Source organism: Hemiscyllium ocellatum, chromosome 19 (genome assembly GCF_020745735.1).
Source record: "Hemiscyllium ocellatum isolate sHemOce1 chromosome 19, sHemOce1.pat.X.cur, whole genome shotgun sequence".
In the NCBI taxonomy this organism is placed as follows: Eukaryota; Metazoa; Chordata; class Chondrichthyes; order Orectolobiformes; family Hemiscylliidae; genus Hemiscyllium; species Hemiscyllium ocellatum.
In genome coordinates this window covers 41,082,734-41,110,586 of record NC_083419.1, presented here as the reverse complement: position 1 = coordinate 41,110,586, position 27,853 = coordinate 41,082,734, and the positions used below count along the sequence as shown (strand labels likewise).

Here is a 27,853-nt window from a genome sequence, read left to right as displayed (position 1 = left end):
TTAAAAAGACAGTTGCCATTAGAGGTGAAGAAGAATTTGTTTTTTTTTCGGTAATGCAGCAGTATTATTACAACTTCTGATGAAGTGTGATAAGTGTTTGAGTGTATGTGTGCCAGAAGCTACAAATGAAATTTTGATGATCTTTCTGTTGAATAAAGGATACTGTTCTCTGTGAGAGTGCCATGACTTGGATGATAGTGGTATGCCAAGCACCAATCTGGACAGTTTGTCCTTTTTAGTGTTTATTTAGTGTTTTATTAGAGGAAATGCAACTTACAAACAGCACACACAAGCTCATTGGCAGGGTGAGCAACCCTTGATCTACATAACTTTGCATAGTCAGTTTCATTTTCATTTTCATTTAGTGAGGAGCCATTAAATTAAATCACTTCCGTGACTTTTATGCTTGGTTTATGTCAGGTACTATTGGATCAGCGTTTCAAAGATTGGTTGTCCTGTGGCTTTGTGCAAGGCAGTGGTTTGTAGGGAAGGCTTCACCTAAGCATTAGATTGTACTATAAGCTGTATGGTAAAGGTGAATTATCAAAGATCAGAGCAATACAAAGAATCATTTCTCTTGAATGATGACAGCCAGTTGCAGTGCTTGAAGTACCTTTGAATATTTTCTTGTTGATGTTATTTAAAGTTTCAGCAAAGACTGTCTTTTAAACAGAAAATACAAACTGGAGCCTGGACAGCTTCACACAGGAGAGCTTCCCAACACTAACTGTGTCCAAGAGAAACAGACAAATCCTTTCACCCTACTCCCTGGCTCAACATACCAAAATTGACCAAGCCCCGAACTCAAACGTACCTCTCACCTCCCCCTAACCTGACACACCCCTCACCAATAAAACCTGATATCCCTGACCTGACATCCACCCTCACCCCCGATGAAACCTGACACCCTCCCGACTCAACATTCCCCATCAGATAAAACCTGATACAGCGCCCCCCAACCTGACATCACCCCCCCGCGATAAAACCTGACAGACACCCCGACCCAACATGCCTCCGATAAAACCTGACACACGCCTGACCCGACAACCCCTCCACCCCTCCAATAAAACCTGACATTCTACCTAACAGCCCCTGCACACGGAGGACCTAATGGAGTTCCTGAAATGAAAAACAGCCTGATCCAACCTGTCATTTCCCCAAACCTGACCTTGACACCCCCTAATCCTGATCCAATACCTCCCTCCACCTAAATGAACGGCACCCCCTCCTGCCTCAACCTGAAACTGATACAGATTGTATCCTGCACTGTACTTGACTCTCCCCTAGTATACTTGATTCGAGGCCACTCACCCTGGTCCACCCTCCTTTCATAGTTGCTGGACATACTCAGTGGCTAAGTAGTAGGTAGATTTTCCTGCTCCTTGGAAGCTGCCTGACCTGCTGTGCTTTTCCAGCACCATTCTAATCTTGACTCTAATTTCCAGCATCTGCTGTTCCCACTTCCGCCTATTAGGTATCTCAGTCTGATTCTCTGATAGAATCTGCCTTTTTGTACTATTCTCAAATCATTCTCTGTGCCAGCCATTTTAGGTTTCTCTCATCATGGTCCTCATTAAGGGGTAAAGAATCATAATGTGGTTGGAACAATGAGGAGCGGGAAACTTATGGTTAAATAGTGAGGATGTAGACTGTTCTTTAGGATGAGAGAAGCAGGCATTATATCATAATCTGGAGATTTGTATGAAGGGCATATACACAGACATGACTCGATTTCAAAGGAGAAGGTTCTGACTCTAGTAGAAAGACAGTCAGGATCTTTTTGGAAAGAGTTCATGATCAAACAGCATAAATACACTGAGAGAAGCCAAGCGTGAGCACCTTGAATGTGAAGAAACCACGAATATGATCTTTGTGCGTGGCTGGGATAATGACTTTTGTTCCTGGCATTGCAACAACACATTCAAGTCTGAACGCAAGGACTCATTTAACTAATCAAAGGAGGATTCCTTTGAGTCTGTCACCAGAGTTACAGTTGAAGACTGGTACAGCCACCACAGAATTTCAATGCCAAAAGTTTAAAATTAATTAATGATTCATTCTAATCAAATTTTAAATCATAAAATAGGCCAAGAGGACTGTTTATCATTGTCATCTGAGTAGTTTGGGGCCTAACTAAGTCCTTAATAATCTGTTTGTCACAGTTAATACTGATTAATAAACAAGTTGAAGAAATGTCAACTTTGATTTAGTCAATCCTCTCAGTTTAAAGGTTACTAAAACTCACCAAAGCACAATAATATGTTCTGGATTAGCACTGGCTGTTCAAAGGTGCTGTTGCCTCCAGGAGATTGTGACTTCATTTCAAATAGAGCTGCCAGTCTGCATTATCAAAGACAGGAAAAGAAAAGCAAGCCTGCTTCTATTTTTAACACAGCAACATCTTTGGAGACTTTCAGGGATAGAGACTTATTTGTCCACTTCGATTTAATCTGTTTACCTCCATCTTGTGCCATAACTCCTTGTTTGTGCCACAATTACCAATAAATAAGAATGACCAATCTACCTTCTTTCCTGGCTTTTCAGATAAACATGTGTAAGATCAGAACTCAAAGTATGCAAACTCATGAGCATTCATATGCTGGTTTACTGCTGAAACAGTGACATTTTTGGCATCAATTATTAAAAGTTGAAACTGTGGTGTAAGCTTGCTGTAACTGCTTTCATCCAGTCTTTTGCACAGAACTTAGAGAACTACATTTAAATTCACGCAGTAGAGATATTAATGGAAGAATTGATTAGCAGGCTGTTCAACACCTTTTCAACTTTGGTTAGAATATATCTCGGGTTCATAGAATGAATGTGTCATTAGTTACAAGGAGCTAAAATGAAAATAATTTTTTAACGCCTGTAAGGATATTTACAGAATACACAGATTAATGTTGACTGTAATTACAGTGCTTGACTTGTCTTTTCTCATCTATCATAATGTTAAAAGATGGTCATTGTTTTGTTTCTCTATTCATTTTGAGATAGTTATGGCAGCAACAACACCAGTTTGTATTTCTGCAGTTTGTGGTCTGGTGGCTTGTGTAACCAGCCTGGAGGCAGCATGTTAACTAGCTGCCATTGGGAATGCCATCCAATTAAGGACATTAAGTGCAGTGCACAGGCAGGAGGGCTAGTATAAATATCTGAAGCTCTGGGCAGCAGGCAGGCTCATTGGGAGAAATGGACATTGCCATTCTAGAAGGACACTGGCTAAAGACTTTTAAGCAGAGCTATTGCTCTGGAAAATTAAAAAGAGCACTCTTACTCCATCTTTACCCCACTCTTGTCTACTCCTCAGCCTGCCACTTTCAATCCTCTTTCAAGCTTCATGTTTTAGTGGGGGGGTGTGGGTGCATGTTGGTAAGATCCTGGTGGTACCTAAACTTGCTTTTTAGTGGATCTTAATAGCTGATGCATCTCTCAATCGGCCTTTGGTAAGATCACTTAGAGGCAAAAAGTGCAGTGGATAGATGACCAGGCACACACATTTCATAATATTCTCAACCTTTGTGCAACTGATATGTTTCCTCCCGCAGTTCACTCTTATCAGGACTCAGATATATTTCTGATCCAAGAGTCTAAAAGTTGTAGGAAATTGTAGGAAAGGTCTTGAAGCTTAATGCTAACCCAGCCATTGATGTAATGTTTGGATGTGATGGATTTAAATAGGTTGCCAACTGCATTAAAAGTGAACAAAAGGAATTTCATTCAAATACAGTTTAATCTGCTGGCAGAGGAAATCAAATCCCCATAGATTTAATGACACAGGACTTCAAAACAATAGGTTTTCGCATCAGCATTTCAGGCAGGTTTTAGTATGAGGCATCAACATGAATCATTTACAGAATAACACACGACTAGAGCTTAGAAATGCTGAAATAAACATTGCCTTACATCTAAAATTCTGTCTAAATAATGAGGGAAAGCTAAAATTAATATTTTTTATGAACTTAAAAACCAAGACTTCTGTCCTTTGGTTGTCTGCTGTTCTTGTCTTTTCGAGCTTTTAGTGTTTTTCAGCTCACTGCCTTTTCTCATTTACTATGTTTTTCATGAGTTGGAATCAGCAACTCATTACAGCAAGCTTTTTGCTCTAAGCTGAGGTCCCAGTGAACCACAGAAATCCTGCAGATGGAGAGAAATAGGTCACACATACTGGGTTAAGTCAAAGTGATCTGAAGGAAAACATTTGATTTTATTTTGTTTGGAGCTGATAAGATTGTGGGTTTATCTTTCTGACTGAGCTATGTTCTTCTATAATGCAGATGTAAATATTTCACCCCAGGCAGTGCAAGTAAGCACTGGAGTGGTTTAACATAGAGTGAGAGCAGAACAATTGATCTGCCATTTACTCAGTTTCAACCTCTATTCCCTCACCTCTCCTTTACCCTCCAAACAGTCGACACAGGAATTACAATTGCAGGAAAATATATAATTTGTAACTCAACACTCAATTGAGAATAAAATTGGCAGGTTATGAAGGCAACATTTCTCTGAATTCTGTCAGCTTCACAATGGTGGTCTAGTTTCAAATTTCCTCCTAAATTGCGGGATCAAACACTGTGATTTAATTTGGGCAGGATAACAATAAGCGTAGAATAATGGATAGCAGCACGGTTCTGAACTTATTCTTGCCAACTTTTTCCGTGAATTCATTGATTTGATTTATTTATTGTCACGTGTATCTTGTTACAAAATACGGTGAAAAAGTGTTGTATCGTGTCGCCACTCTCCGGCACCATCTCAAAACACAGAAAAATAAATCAAAACAGAGAATATAAAGGCAGAAAAATAGAGAAATAAAGTAAGTGTCCAGCTTTACTGTCCTCCTTGTAAAGTGCACCATCATGGGCCAAGGGCCTGGTGACCAGGCACGAGTCCCATTCATCACACCGCTGCCTCTGAAACAAACGTCGCTACACTTTGGCGGCATCTTGCCTTTACAAATGCCCTTGCTGCTGAGTTCTCACTAGACCTTGCCAATGCAGACTCCACTCATGCTGCCGGGTACCACATTGGCCTAACCACGACACTACTGCCATCAGGAGTCTGCTTTGGGCCCATCTTGCCGAGGCAGCTGCAGCTGATGCCACCAGGTCTCCTCCTGGGCCCAAACTTGCCTCTGCCATGGTCTCCACGAAGCTGCGCTGGATGCACTGATGGCTGGGAATCCAAATCCCCTCGGCAGCAACAGTCATCAGTCGGCGCTAGGACCGCCTCTTTAATGCAGCAGCCACAGGAAATCAAACCCGCCAACACCGCTGCTATGAGTGCTTGCTGGGGCCTACTCCAATCCTCCCTGCTGGACCCCACTCTAATACCCCCTGCTGGGGCCCACTCCAATCCCCCCTGCTGGGCTCCATTCCAATTGCTTCTTGCTGGGGCTGATTCCAATTCCCTCTGCTGGGGCCCACTCTGATACCCTCTGCTGGGGCCCATTCCAATTCCCCCCCCTGCTGTGGCCCACTCCAGCTCCCTCTGCTGGGTCCTACACCAATACCCCCTGTTGGGTGCCACTCCAATTCCACCCTGCTGGGGCCCATTCCAATACCCCCCTGCTGGGGCCTACTCCAATCCCCCCTGCTGGACCCCACTCCAATACCCCCATTTGGGGCCCACCCACCACCACTGTGACAGAGCTCTTCACCAAGAGGTAAGTAAAATAAATTAAATAAGGAAAAAAAACCTAGTGAAGAAAGAAGAAGAAGAAAAGAAACAATAAGAAAAGTGGATGGAGTGGACAACCCCTGGGCTCAGAGGCCCCACTGCACTGCCACCTTAATGGAAGAATCTTGAGCCAAAAAGAGTCCAAACCTATTCCTTAAAGTGTCACTACATTTAGCACGTCTTCTTTCTTATGCAAAAGAATGGCAAAGCAATATTTATGCAATCAATTATAACAATAATTATTTAATCTGAAGTTGGAGTTGCTTTGGAAAGGATTCTGTAATCCTCATCAGAATTGCTTTTTTTGTAAGTTCAGCAAAGAATATGTCCAGGCTTTGCATGATATCTAAATGAGCATGCAGCAACTTAGATTTTTTTCATGTCTTCAATCATTACAGAGGTGGATACAACTATCTTGGACATTTCTTAATAATTAATCATTTTCAATATGGATTTTGTTATATATATATATGGTGGCAGCCATGAACATTGCTGCTGTTAAGTCGATATATTTTCCTAAAATTTAACAAAAACGAATATTGATGACAATGGGCAGCTTTGTGAAGTGAAGAAAAGCCTTCATCAGCAGCGCCACAAAATGGGTGCTAATAGGATTGGTCAATTGGTCAACTATATCTTTGAACAAATGCTGTGAACGGTGTTATGGAGAATAGGTCAGCAGAAATGCAATAGAATAGTGATTGGGGGAGAAGCCTTTCCAAGCCATCTAGTTGGCATTGAATCGTACATGATATTGAAATTGTGTTGTGTCATACCTAAGATCTGGATTCAATATTTTTAAAGCGACTTTGCTGTATATTGGGAAGGCAATGGTGAACTGGTTATGCCACTGGACTAGGAATATAGACCCCCAAGTTAATGTTGTGTGACTATAGGTTTGATTCCCAACACAATAGATGGTGAAATTTTAAGTCAGTTAATAAATCTGAAAAGTAATAGTGAATTGTCAATTGTAAAAGGACATTACTTCACTAATGCTGCTTAGGGAAAGATTCTGTCATCCTTACCTGGTCTGGTCTACATTTGACTCCAGACCAACAGCCATGTGGTTAATTCTTGACTGCTGTCTGAAATCCATCAGCAAGCCACTCAGCCTTAGAAAAGGAGTGAAACTAGATGGACCACCTGGCATTGACTTAGACATAAGAAACAAATGCAAAGTCCTCCTTATTAACATCTTGACAGTGCTGTCAAAACTAGGAGCCATTCTAATATCTTACAGGCCAAATCCCAGACATCATCACCTGCCCTGGATGTGTTCTGTTCCTACAACAGAACAAGACCTCCAGAGGCGGTGGCACAGTGGTGTGCAGTTAGAAGGGAATACCCTGAGAGTCTTCATGTAGTGTCATGGTATCAGACCAAACATGGGCTTGGAAACTTGCTGTTTAACCATGGCCTTACAACTCCTCATTTAGGGTGATAGCTTTTTGTGTATAGCTATTTATTATTATTTGTGTCAGTTATTTAAAAAAACATTCTGCCAACTTATTCTATCATCTTGAGGCAACTTAAATACCATGGAAATGAATTAATTTCTTTTGTGTTGTTGCTATAAGCATAATGAAGATATTATGATAATTAAGAATATTTATGAATTCTTCTAAATCTGCTTCTGAGTCCAAATATCCCAGAAACCAACAAAATATAAAAGTTAAAGTTACTACACTACTATGTCAATTACTAAAGGAGTGAGTGAGAATGAAAAAAACCCTGAAAGCTAAAAAGAAGCATGAAAAATCAAAATGGAGCCTCAAGAAATTCTCAAAAGAAGTTCTTGAAATAAGAAAATTACTTTGACCTTTGATGTACAGAGTGCTTTCAATTATTAAAGTTAATCCTACATGAAATAATATCTAGCTTGCATGAGTCCTTGTTTTGGTTAGCTAACTAGTCTAATGACACCATCAAACTCTCCATTTAGTGCATCTTTTGGCTGGTGACCATCATCCATTCTCATGATGTGCCCTGGCCAACCGTTGGTGATATCACGATACATTTTGAGTTAGAAAGCTGTTGTACTTTTGCGCTCAGGAATCACACTGCCAAAGAGTCTTTCTCAAGCAACACATAGGAAATGAATTCAGTCTGTGTTCCTGCTCCTGAAATGTAGTCCAACTTTTAGCATTAAACAGCAGTCAACTTGGAATGCAGGCATTATAAGTGTTCCATGGAGCTTTAGAGGCATTGTAAACAACAGAAAATGCAATATGATCACTTTGTGTATCATCTTAACCTTGAGGTTGAATTATTGTGTATCTTACTGAAACTTGAATATTGCCGAAAAAGATATGCTTTCAACTTATGAGGTTTAAATTGAAACAAAGCTTGGTAGTTAACTGATAGTCATGATCTAATTGATGCATTCTCTATGTCATTAGTGCAAGATGAAATCTTCAATATGTCTTAGTCAGCAATATTCAAGTTCTTTATTACTAACTGACGATTTGTATCCAATACTGACAGGTATTATATATTACTGTCACATTCACGAGTCATGAAGAGAGACCATAAATCATTGAAAAGTTTGCAATTTTTGTTCAATGTTTTTAAAATTAACTTCTCTGGAATAAAATGTGACACCAAACGAGCTTGTGAAGTTGCCACAATTTTTGGAAGGATTCAAATTAATAGTTACCAGATGGACCTTTTAGTCTATAAACACAGAAAGGCCAGTTTAGTTTGGGATTATTTTTGGCATGGACTGGTTGGACTGAAGGGTCTGTTTCTGTGCTGTATGACTCTACAGCATGGAAACTGGCCCTTCATCCCAACTTGGTTTGACAATTAACCTAGTCCCATTTGCTTGCATTTGGTCCATGCCCCTCCATACTTCTCCCATCCATATACCCGTCCAAATGTTTCTTAAATGACAAAATTGTACTTGTTTCCACCACTCCCTCTGGCTGCTCATTCCAGGCACTTACCACCCTCAGTGTGAAAAAAAAATTGCCCCTCAAGACCCTTTCCTATCTCTCCCCTCTCACCTTAGAACATAGAACATAGAAAAATACAGCGCAGTACAGGCCCTTCGGCCCTCGATGATGCGCCGATCCAAGCCCACCTAACCTACACTAGTCCACTATCCTCCATATGCCTATCCAATGCCCATTTAAATGCCCATAAAGAGGGAGAGTCCACCACTGTTACTGGCAGGGAATTCCGTGAACTCACGACTCGCTGAGTAAAGAATCTACCCCTAACGTCTGTCCTATATCTACCACCCCTTAATTTAAAGCTATGCCCCCTCGTAATATCTGACTCCACGGTCAACCCTATCATCTTGTACACCTCTATCAAGTCACCCCTAAACCTTCTTTTCTCCAATGAAAACAGCCCCAAGTGCCTCAGCCTTTCCTCATACGATCTTCCTACCATACCAGGCAACATCCTGGTCAACCTCCTCTGCACCCGTTCCAGTGCCTCCACATCCTTCCTATAGTATGGTGACCAAAACTGCACACAATACTCCAGATGCAGCTGCACTAGAGTCTTATACAACCTTAAACCTATGCCCATTTGTTTTAGAAACAAAAGCAAAAATTGCTGGAAAAGCTCAGTATGGCTGGCAGCATTTGTGAAGAGAAATGTAAGTTAACATTTCAGATCTGGTGACCCTTCCTCAGAACTAATCGTAGCTAGGAAAATGTTGGTTTATATGCAGAAGTTAGGATGGGGGAGGGGGTAAGGATTAAGTGAGAGGTAGGGATAGAGCCCACTAGTTTTAGACTCCAATACCATTTGGATATACTGTTTGCTACCTACCTTATGTATACGTGTCATGATTTTACAGACAGATTTTTACAGATTTTTAAGGTCATCTGTCAGTCTTCAATGCTCCAAGGGTAAAAAAAAAATCACAGTCTATCCAAAATCTCCTTATAACTCAAACCTTCCAGTCCAGGTAACATCCTAGTAGATCTTTTCTGCAGTTTTTCCAGTTTAGTTGTATTCTTTCTATAGTGGAATGAATATAATTGAACAATCTCTTGGCCAGTGAGATAGAAGTCAATTATTGAATTGAAAATTATTCCTAAATCAATATGCCACATGAACAGAACACCCCACCACTGGATTCCAGAGGTGCACAATAGTCTCTTCAGCTTGGTAAGAGGTAATTTGCTCTTAACATCAAATCAGTCTGCTACACATCAATCAGATGATACCTTAACCAGGCTGGAAGCTGTGATAAGTGAAACAGTAGCCAAGTGGTTAGCACTACTGCCTCTGGAGCACCAGAGATCTGGGTTCAATTCCAACCTTGGGTGACTGTTTGGACTTTGCACATTCTCCCAGTGTCTGTGTAAATTGCCCATACTGTTCAGGCATATAGAGGTTAGGTGCATTAGTCAGAGGTAAATGTAGACTAATAGGGTTGGGTTTCCACACTGTAGGGATTCTATCTATAAGGCTTACAGAATCCCAACTCACAGTATAACAACGGAATGGACATGAGGAGTTGATGTCTGTTTAATAATCCTTCCATTTCATGTTGTCAGTAGGATTACTACTATTACCGTACCGAGAGCAGCTACATCCTGTTTTGCAAGGATGCCTTCCTTGAAGAAGCTCTCTTCCTCCCTCTACAAGGATTTCAGTGAGTCTCTCTCTCACTGCACCCCCCCCAGGAAAATGCAAGGATGCCTTCCTTGAAGAAGCTCTCTTCCTCCCTCTACAAGGATTTCAGTGAGTCTCTCTCTCACTGCACCCCCCAGGATTCCTGATGAAGGGCTCTGGCCCGAAACGTCGAATTTCCTGTTCCTTGGATGCTGCCTGACCTGCTGTGCTTTAACCAGCAACACATTTTCAGCTGGAAGCTGTGATAAGCCTTTCTCTAGCCTAAATCCCTTTTGACACTTAGTTTCCAGAGGAATTCTTATATTCACCTGAAAACTGGACCAATCTCATATTGCTATGCCTTCAGCCATAATGATAAATGGATCCTGCAAGTTCAACCAACTGCAAGAGCCTCTACCGGATACTGTCCCTCTGGGCTTGGACAAAAATCACATAATATCTATACATTTGTTTAGAAATTATTCTTTATTCTAGTATTATAAAAATGATTTTTTAAAAACTTTCTAAAAACTGGATTGAAATGTGAAGGAACTGTTTTAAACCAGAATTTACAAAGATGGCTGCATGTTTGAAAGTAAGGAATTTAACATCTATTGTGAACTTTGTTGATGAGGCTGTGGGTTTTTTTTAGATTAGATTACTTACAGTGTGGAAACAGGCCCTTTGGCCCAACAAGTCCACACCGACCCGCCGAAGCGCAACCCACCCATACCCCTACATATACCCCTTACCTAACACTACGGGCAATTTAGCACGGCCAATTCACCTGACCCGCACATCTTTGTGACTGTGGGAGGAAACCGGAGCACCCGGAGGAAACCCACGCAGACACGGGGAGAACGTGCAAACTCCACACAGTCAGTCGCCTGAGGTGGGAATTGAACCCAGGTGCCTGGCGCTGTGAGGCAGCAGTGCTAACCACTGTGCCACCGTGCCTCCCCTACTGTGCCACCGTGCCTCCCCCCACTGTGCCACCGTGCCTCCCCCCACTGTGCCACCGTGCCTCCCCAACCACTGTGCCACCGTGCCTCCCCCCACTGTGCCACCGTGCCTCCCCCCACTGTGCCACCGTGCCTCCCCTAGCAATGTGGAGATGAACTGCATCTGAGGAGTTGTTTACAAGTGAAGCTGATAAGTTTGTGGACTAGGGACTAGTTCTTAATGAGAAAGGTCCTCTTCCTACCAACAACAGGTCATTGTTTGTCAGCTAACTGAACAGCTTGGACTGTGAACAAGGCAGAGTGATGCTAGGCATACTAGATGAGAAACCAACATGTCTGCAGCAGTCAAAAGAAAATTCTGCCTCAGTTCCCTGCATTTTAAACCTGAAGAAAACCAACTTGTTTTTCTTCAGTAGAATGCTGCAAGTTGTGAATGCCTCTTACAAACCGGTGGAAGCATTCAGGAAAGGGAAAGTCAAGGATCAAAAACTAGCCTAACAAATCATGTGTATAACAATTATGAATATGCTTTCCATGTTTTTCCCTCTGCCCTCATTGTTTTTTCCAATTTATATTTCTGTTTGTGTTTGTGTAAGGCAGTATTTATATGGGGTTTAATTTTCAAATTAAAAAAAAATTCAATTTTTATATTTAATTTTTCACACTTAAGTTTTAATTCTGAGTCCTAGAGATCTACAGCATAAAGGCCCTTTGGCTTATTGAGTCTAACAAGAAACACCTAACTATGCTAATCCCATTTTCCAGCACTTGGCCCGTAGCCTTGTATGCCTTGGCATCACAAGTACACATTGAAATACTTCTTAAATGTAATAGGGTTTCTGCCTAACCCACCTCCTGTAAGGGTGGCAATCATATTTCCACCACTTTCTAGGTTTTTCTCACATGCCCTCTAAGTGTCTGGTGCCTTATGTTAAATCTCTGCCCTCCTAGTCATCAATCCCTCCATCAAGGGGGAATGTTCCTTCCTGTCTACCCTATCTATGTCCTTTATAATTTTATACATCTCCATCACCAGTCCCTTAGTCTCCGCTGCTCCAAAGAAAATAATCCCAGTCTATCTAGTGTCTCTTTATAACAAAAACTCTCCAGGTCAAGCAACATATTGACAAATCTCCTCAACACTCACTCCAGTGCAATCACCTCCCTCCTTTAATGTGGATTCCAGGACTGCATTAATAGTCTGGCTGTGGCCTCACCAGCATTTTAGAAAATTCCAGCACAATCTCCCAGCTCTTAAGCTCTATGCCTAGGCCTACAAATACAAGTATTTCACATGCCTTCTTAACTATTTCATCTACTTGACTTGGACCTTAAGTGACTGGTGTAACATGTACATGAGAATCTCTTGGATCCTTGGTGCTCTGTAGCATCTAACTGCTGCTCATGTATTCCCTTATATTGTTTGTCCTGCCCAAGTGCATCATCTTACACTTCCCAGGATTGAATTCCACAATAACCAACCCATCTTTATTTTCCTGTAGTCTAAGGATGATAGCTTCACTATTTTTCAATTCTTGTATCTTCGGCAAGCTTACTAATCAATTTGTAGAGTTAGTTACTGTTTAATTTAGTTTAACTGTTGACCTGTGACAAAAGTCTAATGACCTGTAATGAATAGTGATTGCTGTTACAAAAACCTGGTCCATACTTTCTGTCAAACTTCAGTTTGAAAATCAGGCAGTTTGAGAATTTTTCATTCTTTTTAAGACACAGTTTACAGTTTTGTGATGACTCTGGCAATAGCAGGGCTTGATTTCTAGTGAGTTACCCTGGCAAGTTGCGACAAATTTTATTTCTTTTTTGTTTTATTCCTTTCTTTCTGAATGCATCTATATGTATTGTAACAACATGTACTCGGGTTTGAATGCATAATAAATCATGCTTCTATTTCAAATGCTGAAGAGAGTTTGTTATGGGTCATTTAAAAATTGGGAGTAAACGGAGAGCTTCAGGTGTTAGACTACAGACTATGAAATGAAGGAAGAGAAATTGAAAACACCAACTGCTTATGGACCAAAGAGGACCAAAGTAAAATAATTCAATTCAGCTCTTCATCTGATGCTTAACATTATTTATAATACAATGTGGACAATGAACATTTTGCATCATGTTGGTTTGTGTCTTTTTTTAGTTAGCAGTGGCTTTGTTTGATACATTTATTGTTTTGAAGATGAAGTAGCAAGTTGCCTGTAAGCTCAACTAGTTTGGTACTGAGTAGCTGAGCCACACAACCAACAAGGCCCCGTGATTTCAGATCTCAGCCAATTGATTAGTCTCAACCTGGGTAGCAATAGGATACTACAGTAACCTTGGTGTGGAGGTGCCAGTGTTAGATTGAGGTGGGCAAAGTCAAAAGCCACAGGACACCAGGTTACAGTCCAACAGGTTTATTTGAAATCACAAACTTTCACAGCGATGCCCCTTCATCAGGTGAAGTTGGTGAAACCTGTTGAACAACTAATCTCAATACTGATGAGTTGATGTGAAAATTTGATGTGATTCCTCTTCATGATTCCATCTCATGATTACCATCTAGCAGCTCTCCTGATGGTGTCTGCATGTTGTGTGGAAACAGATCTTGGCTGTGAATTGTTAAACAACCTTTCCAAACTTTGCGTGGAATGGTAGTAGAAGAATGGCTACTTAGGAGAGGAACCCAAGGATATCCATGCAACTAATCATCAGAAGGCCTGTGCTTCCTCTTCGACATTAGAATATCCGATGGTGTGGCAATACGTTGGTAACTGCCACTCAATGTCATCTTTAGCAATTTTGCTACTTGACATATCTTATAGCATACAATTATTCCATTCAAACACCGTAGTGAGACATAAAATATGAGAAATGTTACGTGGCATATTTCTCATCGTTTTCACCTTGGCAACATGGTATGCTGGATATGCCACCTTCCTGACATCCCTCAAAATCACATCTGATTTAAAGGCTGCAGTAAAATGTGGCTTTATTGATTGCAATGGATTGAAAAGTGGTTGAGTCTGAAACAGTGGATGATTTTCATGATGAAGATAAAAATTTACTGCAAAAATATTTAAGATATGATTGATGAGGTAAAGTTGCTTGATCTTGCTACCCAAGACCCATGGTCGATTTAAGTATAATAATATGGAATTTGCTCCCCAAAAGGAGGAATCAATTGACTGTATTTCTTACACTTTGTTCTAGTTGTGTTGTTGATGAGATGGATTTTTCTAACATGGAGTTGGATGAAGCTCTGCGGAAGTTCCAGGCTCATATTCGAGTGCAGGGGGAGGCACAGAAGGTTGAGCGACTTATCGAAGCATTCAGGTAATGAAAGTGAATCTTCTTCGAAGAGTGATTACGGTTGAAATGACTTGGAACCTTTTAGTATAATAGTAAAAGTAGATTCCGTTTTCAATGCTGTCATTTGGAATTGCTTAGTCTGGCAGGTCGTTAATGTTTCCGCTCTTCCAACCAGATAATGACCATCTTGGATTTGTAGACTACCTGTCAGCTGATTCACTTTACTTACTTGAATTTGCGATTTCTTCATCATTGATATATACACAAAATGTGTAACTCATACCTCTTTTTAAATCTTAATAATCATTTATATACTTAAAACTAAATGCATTGGAAATGCATATCTATATTTAAAAATGAACTTTCCAGCTCAGTGAGCAAGCCTACACCCATATTTTAAAATTACATATTGAAAAGAAAATATATTTATAGATCCTGCCAATTAAAATGAAGATATTTCATTTAAATTTTAAACAAAATTTCTCCAACATAAAATACTGACTTCTGGCATTTTGCTGAGACATTTTTCAATACTGAGGAGATGGACTGTGCTGATACACAGATGGTATACATGGGCAGTGCAGTAGAAATTAGTGTGTCCAAATGGCTATTGAGAGGTGGAGGCTCAGCACTTCTGAGACAGAATGTTCAGATCCAAACTCCTGAGATATTTGGCCTTGGACCTCAAGTGCAAAGTAAATTCTGGCCACTGCTGATATTGCCCAGACCTTCAGTGGGTCTACCTTGTGGATCTAGTGTTCATGATTGGCTGTTGAGGAACCTTGAGTTTGCAATTCTGAATTAATGTCAGGAGTTTGTAACTGGAGATCAATCCAGGGTGGGGGTGGGTGGGGGGATGGTAGGAGGGGGATCGGGGTGATGGATGAAAGTTGGATATGCAGGCTTGAGGCAGTTCTCTATTGCAAGTTTAAGAGGAACACTGTTGTTTCTGCTTATCCGCATTCAGAAAAGTTAGTTACCTTCTTTGTTACAGGCATTTTGTAGAACTGATTTTCTTCCATACAGCAGCAATGGCCAGCTCAGTGAATATCATGCTGCAGAACAATAATAAGTTTCTTGTTCAGGTAAATATTTCAGGTATGCTGAACTGTTTTGATCCAGCAATTGTACCAGCCTCCACAACTTCCTTTGGCAGGTCATTCCATACATACCCTACCCGCTGTGTGAAAAAGTTGCCCCTTAGGTCTCTCTTAAATTTTTTTCCTCTCACCCTAAACCTATGCTCTCTAGTTCTGGACACCCCCATCCCAGGGAAAAGACCTTTTCTGTTTACCCTATCCATGCACCTCATGATTTTATAAACCTCTATAAGATCATTCATCAGCCTCCAATGCTCCAGGGAAAAGAACCCTAGTCTATTCAGCCTCTCCCTGTAGCTCAAACCCTCCAACCCTGGCAACATCCTTGTAAATCTTTTCCGAACACTTTCAAGTTTCCCAACATCCTTCTGATAGGAAGGAGACCAGAAATGCATGCAATATTCCAAAAGAGGCCTAACCAATGTCCTGTATAGCCGTAACATGACTTCCCAACTCTTATACTCAATGCTCTGTCTAATAACGGAAAGCATACCAAACACTTTCTTCACCATCCTACCTACCTGCGACTCAACTCCTTTGGTAACTTCAAATTTTTCGCAAACTTTCTCAATTGAAGGAAAATATATCTCTGTTCCTTCGTCAAATTAGCCACGAAAGGAAGGTTTTTGATAAAATGTAACTTCAGAATGCAACTTTTCTCCTCATTTGAACAAATAACATCTCTTGTTGACCATAACCCAAGCTTTTCTTTATTCAGTTCATGTTTTCAAATTTCTTTTTCTCTTTGAACTTCAAGTTCAAACATAAACATTCTGTTTGCAGCATTTATTTGCCTATCCCTAGTTGACTTTGAGCAGGTAGTGCTGAGCTGTTTTCTTGAACTTACTGCAATCCGTTGGGTGTAGATAAACACGCCATGCCACTGGGGAGGGAGTTCTAAAATTTTAACCCAAGCACATTGAGGGAACAGTGATATATTTCCAAGTCTAGATGTTTTTTTGTCCAAGGCTGTTTCATCTGCAGTTGAATTCTAGCTAACTCAAGCTTTGTTTCAGCTGTCAGAGACGCTTCTTCCGATTCTAGATGCTTTGATATTACCTCACTATATTTGCTTTCCTAAACCTAGCTCACAATTCTAACTCCCTTTTTTTGCTAAGGCCAGTAACCTAGGCTTGGTCAATGTTTCCAATTCACTCAGGGAAGCATCTTCTCTTTCCAGAAAACTCAAGCCATTTTGATTTCCAATGTGTGGAGTAAAATGCACAATGAAAATCTTAACCAGCCTTAGCATTTGCAACTCCTAGCAAAATCATCAAATTTATTCTAATAGTTTGGTTAAGATCCAATGTCCTTCAAAGTGGACAAAATGAAAGATTCAGGGGATTTGCTGAGATAATAAAGCCATAATAATTTATGAGTTTGAATAAAAAGCAACAAACAACAATATCTGTACAATTTTATTTCTTATGCCCATAATTAGTGACATAGTGCACACCAAATTGCAAATAAAATCAAGACATAGATTTCTTAGGAATTCCCCCTAGATTTTAACAACATGATGAATCATCATCATTAAGTCATTATTCCAAATGATTACAATTCTTTACTCTTGCTGAACTGGCCTTGAAATTTTCTCTCTCATGTCGCTCTGTAATGGACGACCTCAGTGACTGTACTATTTTGCTTGACAACACTTTTTCTTGGTCCACAATTCCCCGGACTCTGCAAAGTACATTCTAGTACTTACTTACAGGCATAACTCCAGGTTTTTGCTGACAGATAGCTTTACCAAGCTAGATCATTTCTGGTGCTTTTCACTCAGTTCCCACCTTGCTCAACTGCATCAAACTGCCAATCTTAGCTGTACAGATTAGGGGAACTTTATTTCTTCTGAGCCACCAAAATTTCCAGGACTTTTTCTAAGCTCTGACTCTAACCCCCGGCTGACTACTAATTCCTATAACTTGGTCTGAGTTCTTACAGCACAGAAATATCCAATTATTCTTGAGTTTTCACTGGGTCTTCATTTCTATTGCTCTTTAAGCAATACAGCTCAACAGCTAATTTCTATATACTGAGAGTGTCTTCTTGTTCTTAGGACTTCTTTGAGCCCCAGATTTGCAAAACTATTCAAAGTTTTGTTGAGAATGCCTGCTACACAGTCAGTGTACTTCAACTACTTTCTATGCAGTACAGCTAGAGGTCAGCACAGTCTCTGTCTCTTTCTCCAATTTATTGTTTTTTTGGTGCCAATCTGTAATCTTTTGAATTGGTTTTCCATGCCAACAGAATTGCCTTGTGAGACTTATTAGAAACCTTGCAATATGGCCTGCCCCTATCACAGAGCAGAATTGTATGTGATTATGCAACCTGCATGTTCTGTGAATGTAACATTTCACAGAGAATCAAATCTGAAGGCACAATTCATTGCCTGTTTTACTGGCGTGATTCTTGGTCAGTTGAATTGATATTGATAGAAAATTATTGTTTTATCCAGAAAACATCAAATGCTAGAGATCACAGTAAGTCAGGCGGAATCCATGGAGAGAGAGCAAGCCAACAATCCGAATCGAAATGACTTACATCTGCAGTAAATTGCTCCTATACTGTGTTATCCTATTCACTGTATACCCCAAATCTAACATTTACCCTTTGAAGCTTATCTACTTAGTAAGATCAAGGCCAAACTCCGACATCGATTCTACATTTGACATTCCCGTTGATTCTTGCATCGCCCAAGAATCTATCAATCTAAGTCAACAATATAGGCAGTATTGAAATCCACATCTCTCTGAGGTAATGAATCCTAAAGCACTGGAAGCAATCTGAGCATGGAAGTGATATGCCATTGCTTTCATGGTCTTACTGTGCTTAACACAATGGAGTTAATTTCACTGGGATTAGCATTTGAACAGCACTTGGAAAACGAGCAATATGAGAATAAAAATGGATTCTCATTGTTGTCTGAGTTTTGCAGCTGAAGAGCAGTGCAGCTTTGCTGTTTGGCTTTCCAGCTGGTTGCATGTCTCCGCACCTGGAGAGGATGCAGCAATACAAAGTAAATGCTGCTGAGCATCGGAGACCAATTTACTCCAGTGCTCTCACATTGGATCCAGTTCACAGCAAACAGTTCTCATGGAAAACAGCTGCGACTAACTCCTGAGATACTATTTAGATGCCAACTATTTTAAAGGGATAGTCTGCTCTTAATTCTCATCAAACAAATTGTAGAATTTTGAATAACAAATATTCTTTTAGCTTTGGAAATTATTGCAGAAAGCTGTAACCCTTATTCCTTCATTTATTAGATTAGATTACTTAGTGTGGGAACAGGCCTTTCGGCCCAACAAGTCCACACCGAGTTGTCAATCCTCCAATATTGCTTTTAAGTCATTTGGATTTAAAGTTTAATCTCCAGGACAGTGCTATGAACAATCTTTCAGAGTGCATTTTAAATAATTTATTTTTGTTTGAACAATTTCAATGGTCATAACAATATAGTGCATGGAGAACAAAGGCTCTATATCTGACATTCACAAATCATTCAATAGGTTGAAGCAGATTTGCTCACTTACCAATTGGCTTGGGCAGGTGATGATACCTCTTGGTTCTCTGGGATTTTCTAGCAATGGATTGTCCAAGTCTTCAAAACATGTAAGAACACTTCGATCAGTACTGCCCAGTACACTGTCGTGTTGGGTTTTGGGATCCTACTCCTCAAATACTCTTTTCCTCAACTGGCTAAAGGCTGAACTGCCACACTGAAGGTGATAAGAACTTCCAGTGTATCTGTCTGCCTTCATCAAGGGGAATATGGAAAATAGCCAACATCTTCCTGGATCTCACCATTGATTGTATTTGATGGGGTTGGGGATGGGGGGGAGGGGAGGTGTTGTGTTGTGGGAACTGGTTGATAAGAGAGCCTTAGCTTTTCAATTGTTCAGTGAAAGATTCATTTCTCATTTAATTTTGAATAAGGAACAGACAATGATTTGGAGGTTAGTTTCTGAGTGAGGGCACATGCAAGAGTCATCTGCATACTGGAACTAAATGCCTGAAGTTAGGAATTTTAGTTTTGGATTGCAAGTGGAATTGATTGAACAGTTTTTCATTTATTCAATGAATTATCTGCATGCATGTGGATAATTTACTAGAAGTGCGATCCAGTATTATAGTGAGGAGGAGGGAGAAGTGGATTGTTGCAATGATTCAGTCTTGTTTCACCACAGTCTTAATTGAGGAAGAATTTGTAGAAGGCTTTGGCTTGTAACTGAACAAAATGCAGAAGATTCATTCCAGAAATTACAAAACACTTTGAGAGACCTCATTAGAAGCATGGAGTCAGAGATAGAACATAAACCTCCTAACAACTTGTCTATCTGAATCTCCAAACACCACCCATTGCATAGGAGTCTGTATGCAATGCATTGGACCTAGCAACCCATTAAACTGGAATAGAAGAAACTCATTCTGTACCCTGAGGGCTTACATAAGATGATAAAGATGGACGAATGGTAAGGATGGATATGTTGGATGATCGGTGGGGAGGATGGGAGTCTGGGCAGGTGGTTTTGTGATAAAGTCTTCAAGAATACATCCAATTAGATTTGGCAACTTAATAGATATTACCTCAGATTTTGGGGATCTGAGCCAAGTTTAGAGACCATTAAAATGGTGAATATGTCTCAGTTTCAAATCTCCTGCCCCAATTTCACTTCCAGTATTTTCACTGGTGCTGGATATCGGTGTGGGTTGTGACCTCACATCCTGGACTGTAAACCTATCCTTCTCCACTACAAGATGGGCTTCTTCTAATGCCCACAATTTTCTTGGAGTCAGGCCAGCTTTGCCAGAACTCACGTTTCATGGCTTCTTCAAAGCATCATGAACCATACTTTTGATTAGGAACCTTTTGACACATGAACTTAAAAAACTTTCCCCATTCCTTCTCATATCCTTTATGCCTCCAAACCTTGATGCATGCTCATGCTGCCCATTCACCTTCATGTTCCCTAATACCTCCATCCAGGAGTTATCAATAGAGATCTTTGGTCTGTCATTGGTTTCACCAGCTGACCACTTTCTAAATGATTGGCTGAGCTCCGAGACTCACTAATGAAATCGCATCAGTTGGGGGACATTTAGACTACACAAGGGAGGATTAGCTTTCATTGTTTAAAATCTTTTGAGTTTACAGTAAGCATGGTTATCCATGTTCTTTATTTATTTAGACAGTTTTGAATTGTGGAATGGATAAAGCTTCTGCTATTGATACTATGAATAGCTTGGATCAACACTTTTCTCAGCTTGTAGGAGCAACAGATTTTCAAGGGAAATTTCTTACTTATTTTTCATAGGTGTTTCAAATACTTGACAAAGTTATTATATGGCTTGTTGGTTTCTTGCATATTACATGCTGATTGAATGGGCATGAAAGGATTGGGAGAAAGAGGGGACTTGGAGAGGGCAATGGAGTGATTAGGGAAGGGAGAGACGTTGGAGTTAGGAAGGAGAATGGAGAACGCATGGAGGTACATGACTTGGCCAAAATCTCAGAGAATCAAGGTGGATATTATTCAAACAAGCCTGCCTCAGCATTCACCTGCTTCCATGACCACCTCAATATATGGCATAGCTTGATACAACAGAGATGCAGAGCCTCAAGAATCATGAAACAGATGGCTATGCCTGCAGAACCAAAGAGAGATGTGTGTCTGCATTGTTGGAATTATCTGAGGCACTGTGCTGTCATGAGATGACAGTCCAATTATCTGTTGTGATCCAAAATATCTCAATGCCTTGACTGCATGAGCACCTCCACTGAGTGGTCAGTCTCCCATGAGGAACCTTGTCGAATGCCTTACTGAAGCCTATGTAGATCACATCTACCACTCTGCCCTCATCAATCCTCTTTGTTACTTCTTCAAAAAACTTAATCGAGTTCATGAGACATGATTTCCTATGCACAAAGCCATGCTGACTATCCCTAGTAAGTCCTTGCCTTTCCAAATACATGTAAATCCTGTCCTTCAGGATTCCCTCCAACAACTTGCCCACCTTCAATTTCAGGCTCACCGGTCCATAGTTCCCTGGCTTTTCCTTACCACCTTTCTTAAATAGTGGCAGTATGGTAGCTAACCTCCAGTCTTCTGGCACCTCACCAGTGACTATCGATGTTACAAATATCTCAACAAGAGGCCCAGCAATCACTTCCCTAGATTCCCACAGAGTTCTAGGGTACACCTGATCAGGTCCTGGGGATTTATCCACTTTTATGCATTTCAAGACACCCAGTACCACCTCCTCTGTAATATGGACATTTTTCAAGATGTCACGATCTGTTTCTCCACTTTCTATATCTTCCATGTCCTTCTCCACAGTCAACACTGACGCAAAATATTTATACCTGACAAATGGGTCTAGATTAGGTTCTGATATCTGGTTGGCATGGACGAGTTGGACTGAAGGGTCTGTTTCTGTGTTTTACATTGCTATGACTCTATGATTCTACTAACCTCATGGAGACCCATGTTCAGCATTACTCTGAGCCAAAGCACAGCTATGTGTAGAGTGCATGTTGCAGATTGTAACATTAAACAGTCAGTAATACAAGTGATGCAAGGAAGCATAGAGTGATACCAGCTGGTTCCTTGGTGATCAAGAATTCTATGAAAGGACTGAGGATAATGATGAAAAGCCATGCCTCATGGGACTCCATCATCTGTCTCTCTCCCCAGTGAGGGATTTGTAGCGTCACATCCTCTAACAGAAGCTACCATGCTGTAATGTCACTACTGTAGCCTTTCAAACTTTCCCCATTGTCCCAGACCCCATTGCCGAGATACCAGTCCGCAGTCTATCTTAATTCATCCACACCAAATCCATGAAGCTCTCCACACAGGCTTTCATGCATTCATGTCATCTTGTGCAATATTTGGGTGTTCATGTTCTACCTGGAAAAGGAATATGTCAGATACAGACTCTGCAGCCTTGCCATGTTTGTGCTGTTGGAAGGTTGCTCTCACTCAGGAAGCACTCCAAACGTCCTGCAGAATGGATATCCCTTGGGTAGACCACAGTCACTTGAGTATTCCTGCCATTGTGTTGAATGCTTTGTCTCCTGACCTAATCATAGTGACCTCCTCAAATGTTTGGACCATTCTCAGCGAGGACATGCAAGGAGTAAGGTTTGATAGGCACAGCATTCTGTGGCATTGATACTTTAACATGTCCAGGTAGTTTCTCATTTGGCAGGACACCTTGCTATCACCTTCATTGTCCTCCTCCCTCTTGTTCTTCACCCCCGCGCTTCTTTTTTCTAAGAGTCTACCTCAGCACCTGCAGATGCTGCTTTTCATCACTAGTTGGCCTGATGTTAGTGTAACTGAATCCAATTTCCTGCTATGTCCTTCCCTTTTTCCATTGAAATATGTAGACTTCATGACCCTTCCTCTTTCATATTATGAACCCATAAGGTTTGTTAACAGAGTGACCCAGCTACACTACTCTTCTCTTCAGAAGGTCAGTGTGGATTGGTTGGCTGAAGGGCCTGTTTCTACACTGTCGGGAATCTAATCTAATCTAATCTACACACCCACCCCATCTCTTCACAAGATTGAGGAGATGCCAATAATTTTTTGATGCTGTACAACTCATTCTGAATGAGAGACTTTTCTCAGCATTTCCTCAATGCTGTCTCTTTCTATTGTGCCACTCTGATCTGCTTCCAAATATCTTTGCGCTGCCTACTCCATTTCATAGTTGACATCCCAAGTGCATCCTGTGTCTCCTAAAGTGAACTCAAAAGGAGCCACTAACATTTGTACGCATTCAGAGATTTAGCTGGTCATTCATCACTTCTAGGGCGGCATGGTGGCACAGTGGTTAGCATTGTTGCCTCACAGCACCAGAGACCCGGGTTCAATTCCCGACTCAGGCGACTGACTGTGTGGAGTTTGCACATTTCTCCCCGTGTCTGCGTGGGTTTCCTCCGGGTGCTCCGGTTTCCTCCCACAGTCCAAAGATGTGCAGGTCAGGTGAATTGGCCATGCTAAATTGCCCGTAGTGTTAGGTGAAGGGGTAAATGTAGGGGTATGGGTGGGTTGCGCTTCGGCGGGTCGGTGTGGACTTGTTGGGTCAAAGGGTCTGTTTCCATGCTGTAAGTAATCTAATCTAATCTGATGGGTTGCTTCCTTTGGTTGTCAGCAGACGGTTTTGTGCCTGGAAATCAGCATACTGATCCAAAATGATCCCATCCCTGTTCCTACCCTCTCAATTACGTAAAAATCCTGCCAATATGCACAAGACCACAGGAGATAGATTTCTTTTCGTCTAAATTCCACAGAGATCTAGGTAAAATTGGCCGATGGTCCCCTTGGCTCTGAATTGCAACAGCATTTCACAAGTTTTAAGATTAACTTCCCACACAAGCAGAAAGCTTACAACAGACCAACATGTTTTTGGCTGATGTAAGAAGCTTGATAATGCATTTTGCTGACAAGTGAATCTGTCCATAAAATGTCTGTATGTAGCAGCACGAAGCTGCACAACTAGCTCTGTGGTATTAACAGTCCATGGGTACTTATGTTGAAATGATAATAGTGCCATTGGAAGGAGTATTTCTTGAATTAATGTCAACAAAGCCAATGACTGATCTCCTGTCTCCTTATGTTCTATACAACTGGAGCTTCATTGACCCACTGGGCAAATGATTAAGATTTTGACTAAATCAAGCACAAGAAAAGTCAGCTCATTACTTTGGTGTACCCTTCAGGGGAGGATTGACTTATTCGGTCCTGTCAATTTTCCTACAAAATATGTTTTAGATTTTACAGGCTTCTTGCTCCATTGTGAATAGCAGTAAAGACTTGAGTCAATAAATCACTCATCAATGTATGATTCCAATTATTATTAACTATTCTGTCTGTTTCTTTCAGTCAACGTTATTGCATGTGCAACCCAGACGTGGTTCAGCAGTTTCACAACCCAGACACCATCTTCATCTTAGCCTTTGCTATCATTTTACTTAACACAGACATGTATAGCCCCAACATCAAACCCGATCGAAAAATGATGCTGGAAGACTTCATCCGTAATTTACGAGGTGAGTGTCGTTAACTAACATTTAGAAACACTGGCATTCAGCAAATATTTTACTGAGACAAATGAATAGAGGTCTTGTGGTTCAACTGGTAACAACTCTGCCTCTGAGTCACTGCTGGCCATTTGAATACCCGATGAGTGCTGCAACCTGGTAGGGACTCTTGCCAGCTTTCCAGTGTTACCCGCTTTAAGTTTTGTGCCCTGCAACTTTGAGTTCAGTGTAGGTAACTCCATTTCTGATGAGGGACATTCAATAATCATAATTCAAGGAAATCAAAGGGGTATTGACATGAATAACTGAAAGAAAATTAACATTAGAATAGGGGCACTGAAGGTTGAGCAGGCAATGACCAAAAAATTGGATAAAAACGATTTGCTGGGGAATGGGGACAAAACAATGGGATTGACAACAAGTAATGATGCTGACTTAATGAGCCAGTACAGCACAATGGGCTGACTGGCCTCCTTCTGCACCATAATATGTCTGTGATTCAGTGAAATGGTAGAAGTATTGATTAACTACTTCACCTCAGTTTTTACTGAAGTGAACAAAGCTTTTAATTGGATGATGATCCTAAAAACAACATGAGCACATTGGCATAAAAGGGAGAAAATGAAGAATGCACTAGCAAAACTAAAGGAAGACAGGAGTAATACAATAGATGTTACATAATTGTATTTTCAAAGGGCCAGACCACATGAAATCTGGAACAATTAGCTGAAAGGTTAGCAGATTGGCTAAAACAATAGAAAATAAAGAGTAAGGCTGAAGGATTTCTGCTGGGACCATTGTTATTTAGAATTTGTATTAATAATTTGGATGCAGAAACAAGACACTTTCTTTCAAAATGTGAAAATAATGCAAGTAAACTGGGGACATAGTCATAGAGATGTACAGCATGGAAACAGACCCTTCGGCCCAACCCGTCCATGCCGACCAGATAATCCAACCCAATCTAGTCCCACCTGCCAGCACCCGGCCCACATCCCTCCAAACCCTTCCTATTTATATACCCATCCAAAAGCCTCTTAAATGTTGCAGTTGTACCAGGCTCCACCACATCGTCTGGCAACTCATTCCATACACTTATCACCCTCTGCGTGAAAAAGTTGCCCCTCACACCTCTTTTATATCTTTCCCCTCTCACTCTAAACCTATGCCCTCTAGTTCTGGACTCCCCGACCCCAGGGAAAAGACTTTGCCTATTTACCCTATCCATGCCCCTCATAATTTTGTAAACCTCTATAAGGTCACTCCTCAGCCTCCGTCGCTCTAGGGAAAACAGCCCCAACCTGTTCAGCCTCTCCCTGTAGCTCAGATCCTCCAACCCTGGCAACATCCTTATAAATCTTTTCTGAACCCTTTCAAGTTTCACAACATCTTTCCGATAGGAAGGAGACCAGAATTGCACGCAATATTCCAACAGTGGCCTAACCAATGTCCTGTACAGCCGCAACATGACCTCTCAACTTCTGTACTCAATACTCTGACCAATAAAGGAAAGCATACCAAATGCCTTCTTCACTATCCTATCTACCTGTGACTCCACTTTCAATGAGGTATGAACCTGCACTCCAAGGTCTCTTTGTTCAGCAGCACTCCCTAGGACCTTACCATTAAGTGTATAAGTTCAAGGTAGGACTAATAAATTAAACTGCATTTATTTCAATGCAAGGGGCTTAACAGGGAAGGCAGATGAACTCAGGGCATGGTTAGGAACATGGGACTGGGATACCATAACAATTACAGAAACATGGCTCAGGGATGGGCAGGACTGGCAGCTTAATGTTCCAGGACACAAATGCTACAGGAAGGATAGAAAGGGAGGCAAGAGAAGAGGTGGGTGGAGGGGGTGGGGGGGGAGGGGGGGGAGGTGGGGAGGAGGTGGCATTTTTGATAAGGGATAGCATTACAGCTGTGCTGAGCTAGGATTTTCCTGGAAATACATCTAGGGAAGTTATTTGGGTGGAACTGAGAAATAAGAAAGGCATGATCACCTTATTGGAATTGTATTATAGACCCCCTAATAGTCAGAGGGAAATTGAGAAACAAACTTGTAAGGAGATCTCAGCTATCTGTAAGAAAATTAGAGTAGTTATGGTAGGGGATTTTAACTTTCCAAACATTGACTGGGACTGTCATAGTATTAAAGGTTTAGATGGAGAGGAATTGCTTAAGTGCGTACAAGACAATTTTCTGATTCAGTATGTGGATGTACCTACTAGTCCACATAGATCACATCTACTGGTCTGCCCTCATCAATCATCATTGTTACTTCTTCAAAAAACTCAATCAAGTTTGTGAGACATGATTTCCCATGCACAAAGCCATGTTGACTATCCCGAATCATTCCTTGTCTTTCCAAATACATGTACATCCTGTCCCTCAGGATTCCTTCCAACAACTTGCCCACCACTGAGGTCAGAGATTGATAAATTCTTGATGTCACAAGGAATTAAGGGCCACGGGGAGAATGCTGGTAAGTGGAGTTGAAATGCCCATCAACCATGATTGAATGGCAGAGTGGACTCGATGGGCCGAATGGCCTTACTTCCACTCCTATGTCTTATGGTCTTATGGTCAGGCTCACCAGTCTATAGTTCCCTAGCTTGTCTTTACCGCCCTTCTTAAACGGTGGCACCACGTTTGCCAACCTCCAGTCTTCCAGCACCTCACCTGTGACTATCGATGATTCAATATCTCAGCAAGAGGCCCAGCAATCACTTCTCTAACCTCTCACAGAGTTCTCAGGGTACACCTGATCAGGTCCTGGGGATTTATTCACCTTTAACCGTTTCAAGACATCCAGCACTTCCTCATCTATAATCTGGACATTTTGCAAGATGTCACCATCTATTTCCCTACAGTCTACATCTTCCATATCCTTTCCACAGTAAATACTGATGCAAAATATTCATTTAGTATCTCCCCCATTTTCTGTGTCTCCACACAAAGGCCGCCTCGCTGATCTTTGAGGGGCCCTATTCTCTCCCTAGTTACCCTTTTGTCCTTAATATATTTGTAAAAACCCTTTGGATTCTCCTTAATTCTATTTGCCAAAGCTATCACATGTCCCCGTTTTGCCCATCTCATTTCCCTCTTATGTGTACTCCTACTTTCTTTATACCCTTATAAGGATTCACTCAATCTATCCTGTGTATACCTGACAT

The 27,853-nt window shown here is 41.1% G+C and overlaps 1 protein-coding gene across 1 annotated transcript in view; it reads left to right on the top strand.

Moving 5' to 3' along the window:
* Positions 1-27,853, top strand: part of LOC132824716 (IQ motif and SEC7 domain-containing protein 3-like) — a 142,085-nt gene that overhangs the window by 29,051 nt on the left and 85,181 nt on the right. Inside the window, exons 4-5 of the mRNA XM_060839388.1 lie at positions 14,421-14,543; positions 24,517-24,683. Coding sequence (XP_060695371.1) covers positions 14,421-14,543; positions 24,517-24,683 — 290 coding nt within the window. The remainder of the gene's footprint in view (positions 1-14,420; positions 14,544-24,516; positions 24,684-27,853) is intronic.